At 39.1% G+C, this 18,240-nt stretch overlaps 1 protein-coding gene across 1 annotated transcript in view; it reads right to left on the bottom strand.

The window, feature by feature from the left end:
* LOC135225692 (nucleolar protein 14-like) overlaps positions 1–16,046 on the bottom strand; it is a gene marked incomplete at its 5' end in the record, with an annotated part of 100,984 nt that extends 84,938 nt beyond the window's left edge. Inside the window, 4 exon segments of the mRNA XM_064265044.1 lie at positions 11,582–11,815; positions 12,649–12,785; positions 15,233–15,459; positions 15,804–16,046. Coding sequence (XP_064121114.1) covers positions 11,582–11,815; positions 12,649–12,785; positions 15,233–15,459; positions 15,804–16,046 — 841 coding nt within the window.
* Between the last annotated feature and the right edge of the window lie 2,194 nt (positions 16,047–18,240).

Genomic DNA, 18,240 nt, shown 5'->3' with positions numbered 1-18,240 from the left:
CTCTCATCTCTCTCTCTCGTCTCTCTCTCTCTCTCTCTCTCTCACACTCTCTCTTTTACTGAGATGAGAATTTCTATGGTACATGTGTATGTTTATTAATATTTTTTGCATAATGATAATAATAGTAATATAATTAATTTCAAAATTCATATGTTATAGTATGCAGAAGCCAGGTACTATGTCGTACCTCTAAGTAAATGGGGATACAATCCACAATGAAGTAAAATCCTCTTGTAGTTTATAATATATATTTCTTGTACAGGATTATATTATAAACTACAAGAGGATTTTACTTCATTGTGGATTGTATCCCCATGTTATAGTATTTTATAGAAGTACAATAATCTATCCATTTCAGTCTTTTAAATAAGGATAACCCTCCCCCCCCCTCTCTCTCTCTCTCTCTTTTGCCACACGAGATAGTGTGTCTTAGTGGTAACTCTCGCCCTCTGTTTGGGCTGGAAATGTATGTACGTATAAGTGTATCTTTAAGGACATTACTACATTTTATTGTAAAATAATAATATACAGCACTAGTTCACAAATAATATTTAGTTTCGTGAGATTAAACAGTAACAATACCATCTCTCTCTCTCTCTCTCTCTCTCTTACTTACGTTAGTGTGTTTATTTGTTTTGTAGTATAAATAAATGATTTACCTTATAACTAATTTTCAAATATTAATAAGATTAATTAAAAAAAGCGATTCCCAGTCTTTTTTTATCCACTTGGAGGAACGTGGGCGGAGGAGTATATGACAGTTTGATATACGTATTGGCGGAGGGGAAGGAGTCGGAGTTTAGGAGTTATTCTCTCTCTCTCTCTCTCTCTCTCTCTCTCTCTCTCTCTCTCTCTCTCTCTCTCTCTCTCTCTCTCATTATTATTCTCTCTGTCTCAGAAATAATTCATAATTTCACTCTTGATGGTCAGATATTTGATGCTGCCATTCACTAGTCACTCTCTCTCTCTCTCTCTCTCAGTTATTGGCTGTAGGTATATAATTTTAATGGTAAAATGTTTGAGATGACTTTGAAATTATATTAATAATATAACCTCAAAGATTAATACAGTAATAGGTTAGTAATTTTAGGTATATTTGAAGTAGGATGTTATTAAAAGTATACATTTGGTATCTGAACTTTCAAGATAGGCAGTTATAAGCATTTTTAATGGTGGTTCTAACTATTCGCGGGTTTTAACTATTCACGGGGGTGTCTGGTACACATCCCCCGCGAATACGGGGGGAACACTGTATTGGCGTCGGAGACATTAATGCAAAGTTCTGGGAAGGGTTTGCATTATTGTCAGTCTCCTTCCTCCCCTTGCTAGAGGAAGGAGCGGGATTGCTTCTATGATTCCGACCAGCCAGTGTGAGTTCGAGTCCTATCCTCAACTCGAAGGACGAGGAATGGAGACAAGGCGTGGAAGGGGGAGAGCCAGTCACTCTCGCATCCTTCTTTTCTCTACAACTGCACACCATGGTCGAGATGCAACTTGTCCTCTTGAAGGAGCTGGGTAAGCAAACACATCTTGCAAGCATCCACCACTGGTCCAGGGAAATGAGGTTCCAAGGACCTGTGGGCAGTCCCGAAGGGAATGGTCGCAATGACCTATCCATCTTCCTGTCCGACATATTCTTCGGAGTGATGTCCAGTACCCATCTACTGGTCTATCTGTCTGCAGCAAAGTGTCTCGCGGTCTCGTATCCCACTGCAGCGAAGTCTCTTGCGGTCTCGTATCCCACTGCGGCTAAGTCTCTCGCGGTCTCGTTGTCTCCGCAGTGGATAAAGACACCAACACTCCATGGAGGGTGTCGATAGTTATGGGTACTGGAACACGCCAGTAGGACGAAGTAATAATTTATCTGGATCAACCGATACAAAGTCCACAGCGTAGCTTGTGGCAGTCTCGGACGCTTCGACAGCTGCTGACTGTCTGCGTTCGGTTGTGTGAGGCGAGCTGTCCATGCATCCGAGGCGTAGTCACGTGACCCTCGCCTATTGAAGGGTTATGCCGAGAGACTGTACAAATCTTCTATCTGTTGCCATCGATGCCGGAAGGCGAGATGATGATTCTCTCAAGGCATGTGCCCAACAGACGAAAGTCAATTGCCTTCTAGACTGAGGTCCCTGATGGCAAGACAGAAGTTTTCATAGTAGTTGAATCTCAACTAAGGAGAAACAATACTATGTGCCGTTGAAGACGAAGGTGATAGGAGAATGCAGACCTACGTCTTCACAGCCTAATCGTGAGAAGTTAACTGTCAAGATTCTGAACGTAGAAAAGTCCCGCCGATGACGGCTTAATCACTGTTATTTACAGAGGACTGAAAACGCTAAACCGCTGCTTCATTGCTGTTCGGTGAGAAGTCAGAGTTGCAATGAAAGCGGAGCGCTTTTCAGTAATGAAAGCGCAAGGATTGTACTGCCTGAAGAACTGCTTCTCATGGGCTGAATCATCTTCTTCCCAGCTTTATCCAGGGAGGACATCTATATACTTGGAAGTAGAGCTGGCAGGGTGGGGAACAGGTGATGTCTTCCGTTATACATCTACAATTTGGGGTGAACAATGAGCAATTGCAAACCTACGAATACAAGATATATTTAAAAGACAAACTCAGATGTCTGAAGAAATCATTCCGCGTCATCGCAGCGGCAGGTGCAATGCAGCGGGAGACTAGGCTACAGACTTCTGTTACCGTGCGGTAAACAGAAAGATAATAGTTAGTCTAGTGAGATATCTCTGTCTGAAAATTCTCACAATGTCAAAGGTGATGCAGTAGAGATGGTCATCCACGTATGTGAGAATTCCAGCTAACCAGAGACCTAAGCCTGTGATTGCCGGGCAGAGATTCGGTCCGTAGTCAATCATCGCAGAGGAGAGAGACAAAATCCGACCGTGGTATCTCGGAGAGCCAGCTGGTACTGGGCTGCGGCAGGCAGGCAGCCCATACACTGCTCGCTCTCACTCACTCGTCATCCTGAGTTGCCAGGTAATCCATTCCAAGAAGGAATGCGTTCGGCTAGAACCATCGAGCGCAAAAAAAATACGCTCGAGCATTTGCATTTAATCAAAACGGATTTCGGTGAGTGCAAACGCTGAGGTGGTGTTGTTGCAACAATACCATAAGTATCCCAAAATCGAAACTGGTAACTCCTGGGAGGTTTGCAGGGCAGTCCCGAGTTGCAGTTCAATTAAGAAGATACTATTCGTCTCGGTCACAGCCCGTAGAGTTAACTACGGTATGTGCCTACACCTCAGACAATTCAACTGATAACAGAAGCATGTCGCGAGGGCAATATACGTAGTACAGTGGGGCCTCATTTAGTCAAGGATCAGCAATCACGGATTCAGTTAATCACGGGTTTTTCCTTGGACCACTTCTCAGTCTATATCGCTGGTATGAATCGCAGCATGGCAGGCTTGTCTGTGGTAGGCTAAGCTCGTCCGCGTCCGATAACCAGCTAATGCATGAACAGATTCACATTATGATATTACCCGACAATAAAGGTAATAAAACCATTCTCACCTCATATATTATTGGCATATCTTCACAATATATAGCCTATTCATGGAAAAATTCCACATCATTGACATCAACTTGTAGTTGAGTGGCCAGCAGAAATGTAAACATTGAGTTACATTGCTTCACAGCGACCCTTGCCATTCGTTAACCTTTTAGAAATGTTAATAGTAGTAGTGTAATTACAGTAGTAATAACATTCGTTATTGTTTTGGTAAAATGTAATCGACTTCTCTGAACTGCAGTCATACAAACAATAATGTCATAGATTATCATATTGTTGTTTGCGATTGGCGACGAAGCATAAACGTAAAACCATTTTTACCTTATATATTACTGTCATATATTCATAATAAAACACATAATTCATAATAAAACACATATCTTATAAATTATTGGCACATCTTCATAATAAGCCTCTTCAAGGAATAATTTCTTGGAGAAAGCATTTTTTAAAAGACAAAAATACACTTTACAAGTTTACATTATGCATTGATTACTTTATTTTGATGTGATTACATTAATATTACAGTATGGTACTTTAATAAGTACAGTAACTATTTTTTATCATAAATGTATATTCATTCACGAAAAAATATGTATGATCACCGTGACGACACCAAACCTACAGTCTTGTTCGTACATACTATTTTTACACAATGTGATAGTGGTTACACCGTTCTAGAAACTACGATGTATTTTACATAAGTATCCTCTAAACTCTATCATAACTCACTTTACTTACTTTTTTGTGGAGCCCAAATACTATATCCCAGAAAATTAACGAAATCACGAATTTTATCATAGAGCAAGATTCACTAATTATTGTTTTCATCTTCTTTTCATGACTAAATGCATTTTTAGGATAAACTCATTTACAAATTTTCAACTACTATGAATGTAAATAGCAAAATCTCTCTCTCTCTCTCTCTCTCTCTCTCTCTCTCTCTCTCTCTCTCTCTCTCTTACAGAAAAAACTATTATTATCATCGTAATAAAAGAACAAGATGGTCCCCGACATTTGTAGGTACGTGTGTTGCCATATTTTTATTCTTAATGTGATTTACGAAACTGTGCTTCAATACAACTTTTATAGTTGACTCAATGATTATCACATATTATTATAACAGTATACAAAAGAATATCTTATCACAATCGATGTTTCATTTCTTATCACCATAAAAATATTTAAAATACAAATTTCTCGTCCTAAGCTGTTCTCGCAAGCTAGTCAACAGTTACTCTCGTCCTAAGCTGCTCTCTCAAGCTATTCAACAGTTACTCTCATCCTAAGCTGCTCTTTCAAGCTATTCAACAGTTACTCTCGTCCTAAGCTGCTCTCTCTCTCTCTCTCTCTCTCTCTATCTCGCTCTCTCTCTCTCTCTCTCTTCTCTCTCCGCCTCTCTCTCTCTCTCTCTCTCTCTCTCAATGAAATATGAATTACTGTATCATTAATATAAACTATTATGTACAAAGTTAAAAATAATAATAATTCCATTAATCAATTAGTTTCCTTTAGCAACTAAATTGTTTTCCAAAATAATTTTTTCGGTAATAAATGTCCATCAGCTGACTCAAAACGTAAACAAAAGACAACAATAGATTTTTATTGCTATATTTTGCTGTTTATACATTAATATCATAGTTGGGTGCTGTAATCATTACAGTAAATCATGTTTTTTTATCATAAATATGTTCATTCACGAAATAGATATACTATGTACTTTTAGTTTGGTGCAGCAGCCAAATCATGAAAATAGAAAGGAATTGTTAGGTAATATACTTTAGTGCATTCATCATGGTCACTCCTGTTCGCCTTGTTCCTCCCGGTGTAGCCTGAGGAGGTTGAAGGGACAGGTGAGGGAGACCTGACGCTCCTACCCTGCCTACTAGCAGAACCAGTAGGCTGGGAGGACTGCAGGCGATCACCAACCCACTGTGATGATCGAGCTGCCGGTCTGGACCAGCGGTCTCCTTGCAGAGAAACGCTGGACCAAGGACAGAGCGTCAGTCTTTTCAGGAGAGCTGCTACAAGCGCTCCCCCCCTGCCCACCGGCAGAACCGGCGTGCTTGGGGGGCTACAGATGCTCGCCAACCCGTGGTGGCAATCAGGCTTCAGGCCTGGTCGAGCGGCTAGACCGAGAACAGCGGCGACGGTCCCGAGCGTCAGAAGAGCTGCTGCTGGTCCCCCTATCCATCTGGTCCCGGTGGGAGCGGCGGTCAGGGGACCTGCAGAGTCCGCTGTCGCGGTGGAAGCGAGGCCTGTCCTCACGGCGCGTCACGCCGCTTGGACCAGACGAGGCTGGTCGAGGGGAACGCTTCCTCGCCTTACCTCGCAGCTGGTCTGGGACCGTCGCGTCAACCCTGGGTACCGGCGGCTCGCCACGAGAGCGATCGCTGGCCTGGTGGGAGTCACCTAGGTGACTCCCACCAGTCTACCACTCCGTGCCTGGATCCTGGCGCCGAGCGAACTCGGTTGCCTAGGTCTTAGCTGCATGGTCACCCGCAGGTGACTGTACACTCGGTACCTCTCGCGAACGAGAGGCTGAGACGGTACCTGGCGTCAAGGCAGAACCTCTGGCGCCAGGAGAGGAGGTACCGGTGTTAGCCAGTACCCTTCCGGTCCCCGTAATCTTCTTCCTTGCGGAAGGAGAGACAGGCCCCATTCCCGAAGGAACAGGAGGACCAGCGGAAGCCCCACCAGTCTTCCGCTCCGTGCCTGGATCCTGGCGCCGAGCGAACTCGGTTGCCTGGGTCTTGGCTGCACGGTCACCTACACTCAGTACCTTCGCAAACCAGAGGTCGAGCTGGTACCTGGCGTCGAGGCAGAACCTCTGGCACCAGGAGAGGAGGTACCGGTGTTAGCCAGTACCCCTCCGGTCCCCGTCATCTTCTTCCTTGCGGAAGGAGAGAAGGGCCCCGTTCCCGAAGGAACAGGAGGACTGGCGGAAACCCAACCCTTAGAGGTCTCTGAGCGAGACTTCTTAGGGGGGAGGAGGCTACCTTCTTCTTCTTTGGCTGGGGGGCCTCGGAAGTTGAAGGGGAAGAAGCAGCAGAAGACGATGGCGACACCTTCCTCTTCTTCTTGGACTTCCTCAGGACAACCAACAGGTCCTCCATCCAGGACGGAGTTGGGGCAGTTGCCAAAGCAACACGGCCCAACTGCACCTGTTCGGAGGGACCTGTGGGAGTAGCAGTGGAGAGAATGCTTCCTCGAGGAGGGCTACAAAACTCCTACCTTGCAGGTGAAGCGTCTGCCCAAGCGACAGCCGATACCGTCCTACGACACTCCCAAGTCCTCATTGAGGCCGAAACCTCTCTGAAAGAAAAGGATTAATTAAAAGGGGGCTGGATGGCCCGCCTCCACCAGTCTCTGCGTGCATGGACCCGCGGGTACGTCACGTCAACCCTGGGCGCCGGACGATCGCTGCGAGAGCGATTGCCGGTCTGGCGAGAGTCATCCGAGCGACTCCTACCATCTTCTGCTCCGTGCCTGGGTCCTGACACGGTGAGCATACTCAGCAGTCTGGACCTTGGCTGCACGGTCACCTGTAGGTGACCGTACACTCGGTAACGCTCGCAAGTGGGCAGCCGAGACGGTTCCCGGTACGGAGGTGGAACCTTCGGAACCGGGAGAGGAGATACCAGCGGTGGCTGGTACCTCCATGGTCCCTGCTTCCTCCCCAAGGAAGGAGAGACGGGCCCCGTTCCCGAAGGAACGGGAGGACCAGCGGAAGACCCACCTGTCTCACCGGAGCGAGACAGACCCTTAGAAGTCCTGTGACGAGACTTCTTAGTGGGGAAGACCACCTTTTCTTTACGGCAAAGCCTTGAAAGTTGAAGGGTAGAAGGCATGAAGATATGATGATCTCGAAGAGGAGGATGACGACACTTGATGAGCTTTCTTCCTCTTCGGTTTCTCCTTCTGCCAGACTTCTACCATCAGGAGTAGATAAACCGCACAGGGCAGCGCAACAGCTTCATCCAGTGACATAACTCCCGGGTAGTACAGTGGTACCTCGAGATACGAAAGGCTCAACTTACGAAAAACTCGAGATACGAAAGCTAATACGAAAAATTTTACAGCTCTACATACGAAAATTGCTCAAGATACGAAAGGTTGTTGCTGTAAAGTCCGAGATTCGCCCAGACCACCAATAACAATTTTGAAACTCGCGCGCCGCCAACTGAGTAGACTCACCACCATCCTCCTGCTCTTCCATTGGTTCCTGATGCTAGTCACCGCCATGAGATCCTTCTCTCCTATTGGTCAGCATCCCTCACATCATGCATCTACTACGTAGCGGCATGCTTTTTCAGCCACTGCACGGCATCATCTGTATCGTACGCACGCGGCATTCGTTCGTTCTAACAATTTTGTTTATTAACGTAAATTCGTTAGTGATTTAGTTGTAGTATACTTTATCGTGTTGTGTGAGAACTTTACTCCATACGTATACGTATACATAACATAATTACGTACAGTATATACATAGCCATGGGTCCCAAGAAACTTGAAATTCATGGAAAGAAGAGGATGCTCTCTTTGGAAACGAAGATGGAGATTATCAAGATGGTATGGAGCTGGTATGCGATTGAGTGTGATCGCCAAGGAATACGACTGAAATCCGTCGACAATAGGCACCATCCTTAAGCAGAAGGATGCCATCAAAGCAGCTACACCTTCCAAGGGCATCACTATTTTGTCCAGCAAGAGGACCCACGTGCACGATGAGATGGAAAGGCTGCTTCTTGACTGGATAAAAGACAAAGAAATCACTGGCAATTCGATAACGGAGACGGCAATCTCCTACAAGGCCAGCGGTATTTTTGGCCATTTGATTGCCCAGGCCGAAGATGACGGAGGAAAGGGACATCGACGCCAACCCCAGACTTCAAGGCTTCACATGGGTGGTTCGAGAAATTCTGTAAACTGACTGGCATCCATTCGGTGGTGCGGCATGGGGAGGCTGCCAGCTCGGACACGAAAGCGGCGTTACAAATTCATGCATCATTTTGTGATAATATTTTTTCTGTGTTGCTTTGATTGTTTTACAATGTGTTATATATCAAAATGATCGCAATTTAGTGTACAATACAACGAAAAAAAGTAACACGTTAGCTTTAACCGTTTTCCGCACAGCGCGATTTGAATACAATTATATATGAATTTTTTTTTTTTTTGCGCTATCATATATCGCATTATTTATATATGATAATGATATTTTTTCATTTCTGATGGTTGCATACTAAACTAAAGGCAATGACAAAAAAAGGAGCCAAAAATGAACTCTTAATCTTGAAAACTAAGCGCGCTGTGATTTTTTGAAAAAAAAGGTTGTAGCTTTTCTCATTTTTGAAATATTTGCATATAAAAAAAATATATACAAAAATTCTGATATTCGGTCAACTTTAACTCGTTTGAATGGTCGAAAACTGCATTTGTAAGCTTTCATTTTGAAACAAATTGGAAGTCTCTAGAACAATATTTAGATTTACGGTGAATTTTTGAAAAAAACATTTTTTTACATCCGCGCGTTACGAATTCATGCATCATTTTGTGATAATATTTTTTCTGTGTTGCTTTGATTGTTTTACAATGTGTTATATATCAAAATGATTGCAATTTAGTGTACAATACAACGAAAAAAAAGTAACACGTTAGCTTTAACCGTTTTCCGCACAGCGCGATTTGAATACAATTATATATGAAATTTTTTTTTGCGCTATCATATATCGCATTATTTATATATGATAATGATATTTTTTTCATTTCTGATGGTTGCACACTAAACTAAAGGCAATGACAAAAAAAGGAGCCAAAAATGAACTCTTAATCTTGAAAACTAAGCGCGCTGTGATTTTTTGAAAAAAAATTTTGTAGCTTTTCTCATTTTTGAAATATTTGCATATAAAAAATATATATATAAAAATTCTGATATTCGGTCAACTTTAACTCGTTCGAAATGGTCAAAAACTGCATTTGTAAGCTAAAACTCTTATAGTATCGTAATATTCAATCATTTGTCTTCATTTTGAAACAAATTGGAAGTCTCTAGAACAATATTTAGATTTTTGGTGAATTTTTACATCCGCGCGTTACGAATTCATGCATCATTTTGTGATAATATTTTTTCTGTGTTACTTTGATTGTTTTACAATGTGTTATATATAAAAATGATCACAATTTAGTGTACAATACAACAAAAAAAAGTAACACGTTAGCTTTAACTGTTTTCCGCACAGCGCGATTTGAATACAATTATATATGAAAAATTTTTTTGCGCTATCATATATCGCATTATTTATATATGATAATGATATTTTTTTTCATTTCTGATGGTTGCATACTAAACTTCAGGCAATGACAATAAAAGGAGCCAAAAATGAACTCTTAATCTTGAAAACTAAGCACGCTGTGATTTAAAAAAAAAAAAAAATTCCGCTTCCCAGACTAGCCCGGCATACGAGAGACAATTTCGATTATACCGCTTAGGTGTAAGAGGGTTAATTGAAAAACCAATGACAAACCTTTGTTTAGTATTAATATCAAACACCGTATATGCATAATTATTTAAATACAAAAAATAAACCAAAAGGATCCCACCGGGAAAAAGGATCAACGACCAGTCAGCCGGAGCTCACAAACACACGTCTTCATTGGAAGACGGCCGAAAGCAAAGTGGAGTGTTTACATCTGGGCAGGCTAGCCTGCCCCATGGTAGTTACTGCCTAACCACCTTGTTCAAGATTCAACGGCCGTAATTCCAGCTACGCCATAAGTACATTCCTATTGTTAAAGGACCGAAAGGTTTGTATTACGTATCGGAACAAATATTGTTTACTACTTTTAAGGCAGGTTATTTTGAAAGTCTTCGGTAATTCAATGGATGTTAAAGTAGAAAAGGTGTCTCAGCATAAGAAGTCAAGAGCACTCTAAGGCGGTTGCTTCTGAGCCTAATTTAGAACAGTCTTTTAAATTGTATGCAAGTCTACCTTTGCTCTTGAAAAACTTTCCCCATTTGGCTGTAGTGTCAGGTTACTTAATTTTTAGATATTTTTTTATTACAGTATTCTACATATACATTTTCACTTATTTTCATTTACATTTCTCAATTTACAGTGTGCCATGATGAAGTGATTCATACATTAAACTTCCTCTATTACCATAACTGTTCATCACATTCATTCACACTGCTGTAAACAGATGTAGATACCTGAGGTTCAATGCAAATCTCTTCCTGTTCTTAAAAGATGAAAGCACATTGCTTTTCCATCACACTGTTTTAAATCATAATTTTTACAATTCTATAAACTATCAAAGACTTGGGTTCTGATTCATTCAAGTCTTTAAGTATGGTACTCTACTTGATCCATAAAGCATACGTAAACGTTCAGCCTGTAAGACTGGAATTTCTGCTCCCCATCTAATTAGCAATTTAAGATAATGAACAAATAATAGAGTACTAGTAACAAAGGAAATTATTTTTACAACCAAAAAATGAACAATATTTTAATCAATTGGTAGTTTCATAACTGACAAACCTGAGGTCTTAACATTAAGATAAATATTCTAGTGCGAGATGGAAACTGAAAATCAGTAAAAAATTGTGTATGCAAGGAACTACATATTGGCATCTGTGCTTAGTCATGAACTATGTAAGAAATCCTAAAATGCCTTGGGCATCTCATGCAACCCCATTAATCTTACTAGTGCCTTCACTCAACCCTATGAGAATCATGGACTCACAATAGCTCAAACAAATTGTGACATACCTGTGAATCCAGATACTACATGTATGGAAATACTACTTTCTCCTGCCTGACAATAAAAACTTGTAACCCTCAGACCAATCTGGGACACTGATATAAGTATACAGTATATACATATCCTGGGTTTGTAAGAAAATTTTTTATTTCTAAAAATATATTTTGCCTATAAAACATTACTTTGAAGGACCAGTTGCAAAAATGCTAGATAAAGTTAGCTAAAATATACCTAAAAAGTCTAAAAATTTTCATATGCACATATGCTAATAAAATTAAATTAAACCTTACCTTCGAAAGTATAAGGAATTTCCTTACGAGCAGCTTCCATTACTTCTTTCCTTTTATCTCCAGCTGCTGACTGATCCTTTGCCTTTTCTTTTTCTGATATATCATTTTGGTCATTATAATCTTCTTCACCACTTTCCTCATCAAATATATCAGAATATTTGTCACTTTCGTCATCTTCTAGATCATCACCACTTTCCAAATCACTGTCAACACCCTCATCCTCATTCTCAGCTTCTAAAAATAGAGAAAAATATCTAAACCAATTCCAACAATGTCATTACAATGAATAAGAATTATTCACAAACTGAAGATACTATCAGATTGGTATCATTATAATGAATAACAGTCAATCACATATTTAAGTTACTGTCAAGCTGGTACCATGTCAATAACCACTTGATCAGAATTAAGGACACTGGCCTAGTCCAAGTACTGGAACTGGAATATACTATTTAGGCCAAATATGGGACCTATGAGGCCATTCAGCGCTGAAAAGGGAAACAGAGTAAAAAGGTTTGACATGGTATAACATGAGGAAAACCTTACAGCTGCACAACAAAACAATTGTTTGAGAGGGTGGAAAGTCAGACGGAAGAAAGAAAATATGAACAGAGGTAAAGCAAAAGGAATGAAAGAAGTTGCAGCTAGGGGCCAAAGGGACGCTGCAAAGAACACGTAATACCTACAATGCACTGACAGCACTAACCCCCCTACGGGGAGTAGTCAAGAGTATAATCTCCGACGGACAGTGACTGTTCTACATGTGACTATGTACATATCACCATAAATAAAAAATACTACTATATCTAGAAGATTGGCTTCTGGTGAGCCTATTTACAAAACAAAATGCAAGCTACTCCACATGCCTCTTGATAAATGCTGGTACTATTTTGCAGAATTTGAACAAAACCATAAGAAAGTAAGACAAAAGTCTATTTACAGAAATTGGACAAAGATATATATTCTAAAATGTTTAAATATTTTTCTTCAGTGACTGATATGTGCAACAAAACATAATTGTGAAACTTAAAAACCACATAATTAAAAATTATTTGTCCAACAACTACCTTCACCTTCTGCTCCCTCCTCATCCATATTTCTGTTGCCATCTTCTGGGTCACTGTCATCATTACCTTCCTCTTCTTCAAGCATTGCACCATCTTTATAGCTCAAATGGAATCTGTCATCTTCAGTGAAAGTTAACCTGTGAAAAAAAAATGTAGTCTCTTTAAACTATCTTTTTTATATAAATTATCATTATTATTATTATCATATTATTATTAATATTATTATTATTATTATTATCATAATTATTATTACACAGTATTAACCCTTAAAAGCCGAAGCGGTAAAAAAAAAAATGTCTCCCATGTGCCGGAGGTGTTTCAGAGTGAGCGCAGAAGCGGAAAAAATATTTTTTTCAAAAAATCACAGCGCGCTTAGTTTTCAAGATTAAGAGTTCATTTTTGGCTCCTTTTTTTGTCATTGGCTGAAGTTTAGTATGCAATCATCAAAAATGAAAAAAAATTATCATTATCATATATAAATAATGCGATATATGATAGCGCAAAAACGAAATTTCATATATAATTGTATTCAAATCGCGCTGTGCGCAAAACGGTTAAAGGTAACAAGTTACTTTTTTTTTCGTTGTAATGTACACTAAATTGCGATCATTTTGGTATATAACACATTGTAAAACGATAAAAGCAACACAGAGAAAATATTATCACAAAATAATGCATGAATTCGTAACGTGCGGACATAAATATTTTTTTCAAAAATTCACCATAAATCTAAATATTGTCCTAGAGACTTCCAATTTCTTTCAAATTAAGACAAATGATTTAATATTACTATACTGTAAGAGTATTAGCTTACAAATGCAGTTTTTGACCATATCTAACAAGTTAAATTTGACCGAATGTTGATTTTTTTTAAAATATATATTATTTATATGCAATTATTTCAAAAATAAGAAAAGCTACAACCTTCAATATTTTTCGTTTTATTCTACATGAAATTGCGCACTTTTTCATATATAAAACTCTATTAATGCCTAATATGAAACGGAGCAAATATTCCAAGAATGGGATGTACGCATTTCGGAGATTTGTGGCGGAGAATCCGCGCGCGGAGGGAAGGAAAGTTTTTTTTTTTTTTAATTCACCATAAATCTAAATATTGTGCTAGAGACTTCAAATTTGTTTCAAGATGAAGATAAATGACTGAATATTACTAGACTGTAAGCGTTTTAGCTTACAATTGCGTTTTTTCGAACCATTTCGTAGAGTCCAAAGTTGACCGAACGTGGTTTTTTTTCTATTTTATCGTGATTTATATGCAAATATTTCGAAAATGAGAAAGCTACAACCTTCAATTATTTTTGTTGTATTCTACATGAAATTGCGCACATTTTCATATATAAAAACTTTATGTAATGGCTAATTTAAAAGGGTGCAAACATTACCACAATCGCACGTATGATTTTTTCGGAAGAGTTACCACGCGACGTAAAGAAAATGTTATTTTTTTCATAAATTCACCATAAATCGAAATATTGTGCTAGAGACTTCCAATTTGTTGCAAAATGAAGGTAAATGCTTGAATATTACTAGAATATAAGCGTTTTAGCTAACAATTGCGTTTTTCGACCATTTTGGTAGAGTCAAAATTGACCAAAGGTTGAAAATTTGTCACTTATCATTTTTTATATGAAAATATTTCAAAATTGATAAAAGCTACAACCATGGGTTGTTTTTAGTTGTATTGTGCATGAAATTGCGCAAATTTCCATATATAAAACTTTATGTAACGGCTAATTTTAAAATGGTGCAAACATTACCACAATTGCATGTATGATTTTTTTCGGAAGAGTTACCGCGCGGACGTAAGGAAAAAATTTTTCCTTAAATTCACCATAAATCGAAATATTGTGCTAGAGACTTTCAATTAGTTGCAAAATTAAGGTAAATGATTGAATATTACTAAAATATAAGAGTTTTAGCTTACAATTGCGTTTTTTGACCATTTCGGTAGAGTCAAAGTTGACCGAAGGTTGAAATTTTGGCACTTATCATTATTTATATAAAAATATCTCAAAACTGATAAAAGCTACAATCATGAGTATTTTTTTGTTGTATTCTACATAAAAATGCGCACATTTTCATATATAATACTCCATGTAACAGCTAATTTAAAATGGTACAAAAATTATGTCAAAGTGACGAAATAATTTCCGAGATGTGTCACAGATACTTTTTAGTGCGGCAAGAAAGAAATTTGCGCTTGCGCGCCTGCGTAACGATTGAAAACAAAACAACACCTCGATCCGTGAACTCCCCGAGCATCCCCCGAAGGCGCGTGATTCAAGATTTTCGGCTGGTAGGCCTATAAGTATTTTTCCGCAAATTTAAAAAAAAAAATTTTGAGTCGATGTATGGTACGTCCATTCGGCATACGGGAGACATTTTGACTCGAACGTTTAATACGTCCATTCGGCGTTTAAGGGTTAACCTAAACTTTGTGTACTGCACATGAAAAAGGAAAATCCAAAGGCAAAAAATAAATTATGATATTACTAAAAACCAAAGGTTGTACAGGCATTAAACAGGACCCAACTATAGCAGTTAAAAAAATTCTAATACATACCCATCATCTAAGTCATCTGCACTTCGTGAGGTTTGCTTTGATGTTTCTGGTTCTCCTTTCATTCTGCGTACCCTGTCAGCTTCTAGGGCTAACAGTTTTTCTTTTTCTTCCTTTATCAGTTCTTCAGGAGTCTTTAATTTACTAGAGGTTTTTGCTTTTCCAGTGCGATCAAATCCTAGCTCTTTCACTAAAGTGTCATAATCTCGAAATTCACAGTTCTTTTTTGCCTGCAAATATTAGACATTCATACAACTGCAAATTTTTATGATGTACAGTTTTACATAAACATACTACAACAATTAATTTTTGTAAGCAGTATCAAGACAAATGCACATAAAAATATAAACCAGGAAATATCCTGATTCTATTTTGTTCAGATACACATGTAGCTAGAGACAACAGACAGTAACTGTACATGTTTTGCTAACCAAGTAGCCAGAATCAGTCCTTAAAGGATATTATTTCTCAGTAGTATACTATACATTCAAACAAGAATATATCTGAGACAAAGTTATATATACTATTGGCTACAAGATGAACAAGATACAAAAAACAATTCCCAGTACAGTACCTCTAATTTATCCTCATCTTTCATTGTTTTCCCCGACATCATCATCAGGAAAGTATTCAAATTTGCATCCAGTTTACTGACAGCTTCATACTGCTCTTCCTTATCTTTTTTAGCTTCAGCTTTCTTTTTCTTTGACTCTGCTATGATTTCATCAATCCACTCCTTTTTACTCTTCGGCTTTTCCCCATCCTCTGTTTCACGTTTTGTTAAAAAACCACCACCAAAATGTCGTTCCTTCACAAACTGGGCTGCAAAATAACAATCGTTCTTAAGTAAATATATAGTTACGTGACTGTACTGTGTTGCATTTTATATTTTGCAATCTGAAAAAGAAGTATTTCATAAAATTTCATAAAATATCTACAAAGTACCTAAAAAATGTTAAGGCTGAGTCTAATCTATGTTATGTTAAGCAATTATTAGAAATGAAATATTTTACATTCATAAACAAATAACTGGCTTAAAAATAATCTAATTATAAATGTTATACTATACAAGCGGAAAGGAGAATACCAAGAGATAAACTCGAAGGCAGTAAAACTTCAATTACATTACATGAATATTTATTTATGTGAATCAAACGGCATAGTCCTCCTTTCATAAACCTAAAAGAATTCTGTGAAAATAAGCAGTCAAAGATTCTATGATGCCTGCTATCATATCAAGTACACTATATAAATGAAATTTCCTTTGAAACTGTTATCTATGCCATTAGATATATTTGTAATAATTACATTTTTGAATTACAGAATCTGTAAATAAAAACCCATGACCTGAGGTCATGGCATTAGGAGGGTCCTACGTGACCAATGCAGATCTAGATTACGCTATGCGCTGTCTGCAGTAGCCTGGTTTAAATCTGTTTAGATATGTCATCGTTTTGCATTACTGATAACTTTGCACAACAAACAATTCTTCCATGGGAAGCGGTTGACCTGTTACCCTACGCCGGAAACTTGTAACTTCCGAGCCGGCGGACTACGTATGTTTTTATATGAATCGCTGAGATAGCTAATGTTTCGCTATCGACGTGATGCTTTAGAAGTCAGTTCTTTACCAGCGATCACAAACATATCGGTCTCCCGACCGAACTGTCTCTCTTATTATGGAGTTACAGAATAAAGTTGTTATACCTTTTTCAACTTATCTGTTTGAATCATCTCCTTTAGTTTAAGAAGAACCACTCTACTAAGATATCACATAGAAGACGGAAGGAACCAGAAATACTTACGAATGACAGTCGTAAGGAGAAACAAACAGTCTTTCGCAAAAACGAAGAGACTAAAATTGGTGGCAGCTTTAGACGAAGAATAAGATTAACAAGACCCATATCAGCCGACCGAAGAACTACAATAACCAACTTCCACCTACAAAATCAATACTAAACAGAGGAAAACGGGATCTTCAATCAACGCAACATTTTATGAAGACGAAGATATGTCCTTCATCGAGAAGAATACAAGCATCAACATCGACGTTTGAGTGACTGTTGTCACTTATCTCCGAGAATCAACACCGGACGAGAGCAGCATCGAACATCAACAGAAAGAAGAAAACACATAAAGGAAACACACAAAGGAAACACACAAAGGAAACAACGCGCGATCACTAGCAAGGACGCAAAGAGTAGGGCAAGAGGAAGCCATGCGAGGAAGGAGGCTGAGACGTCATCAATCTTGGACTTCTTCATGCAACGTGAGCCAGAGAGGAGTACCGTGAACGTCATCACGACTTCCGACGCGAAGACGACAGGAACTGTGACGTCATCCCATGTCAACAATCCTTCAGCTATAATCCTGAGCTAAGTACCATTTTATCTATTCAGGTTTTTCCTCAGTGAAGTGTTGTTCATCAGGAGTTGATCGTCCAGTATTCTGGGGGTGAGTTGTTCGCCATCTTAATCTTCCTTCATTACAGAATCAATCTTCAACTACGAGTTCTCGCCCGCAGATTATTTTTTTTCTTCTTGTTGCTGTTAATCGTTTCTTGCAGGAATTCTCCGTATAATATTTTTATCAAATTATCTGTATTTTTGTATCTTTTGGGGATTTTCCTATTACTATAACACATTTATACAGTATATTGCATATGCGTTTACGTAGTGGTCGAGTGTACTCTTATAGATATTTTGATAGGACCGCAAGGAATAGGAAGTGATAAGAAAAAGGTAAAAGGTTGAACATGGCAACTACTCCGGCTGGCAACCCCAATGTGGTGACTCTCGTGAGCGCGAGGTCAGCAATTGTCCCTTTTCAAGGTCGGGTCAATGGGTTCCTGCCTCAAAATGTTGAGGCATGGATCTCATCTGTAGACGCTCATTTAAATGCAAAAAGCATCACAGACCCAGCAGTACAATTACAGGAGGCCAAAAGCTTCATAGATTTGCAAGGAGAACGCAAGTGCTTATCTAAGGGTGTTTTTATTTCCAAGAGGCGAC

Source organism: Macrobrachium nipponense, chromosome 13, assembly GCF_015104395.2.
Source record: "Macrobrachium nipponense isolate FS-2020 chromosome 13, ASM1510439v2, whole genome shotgun sequence".
Lineage (NCBI taxonomy): Eukaryota > Metazoa > Arthropoda > Malacostraca > Decapoda > Palaemonidae > Macrobrachium > Macrobrachium nipponense.
This window is presented reverse-complemented; position numbering and strand designations above follow the sequence as displayed.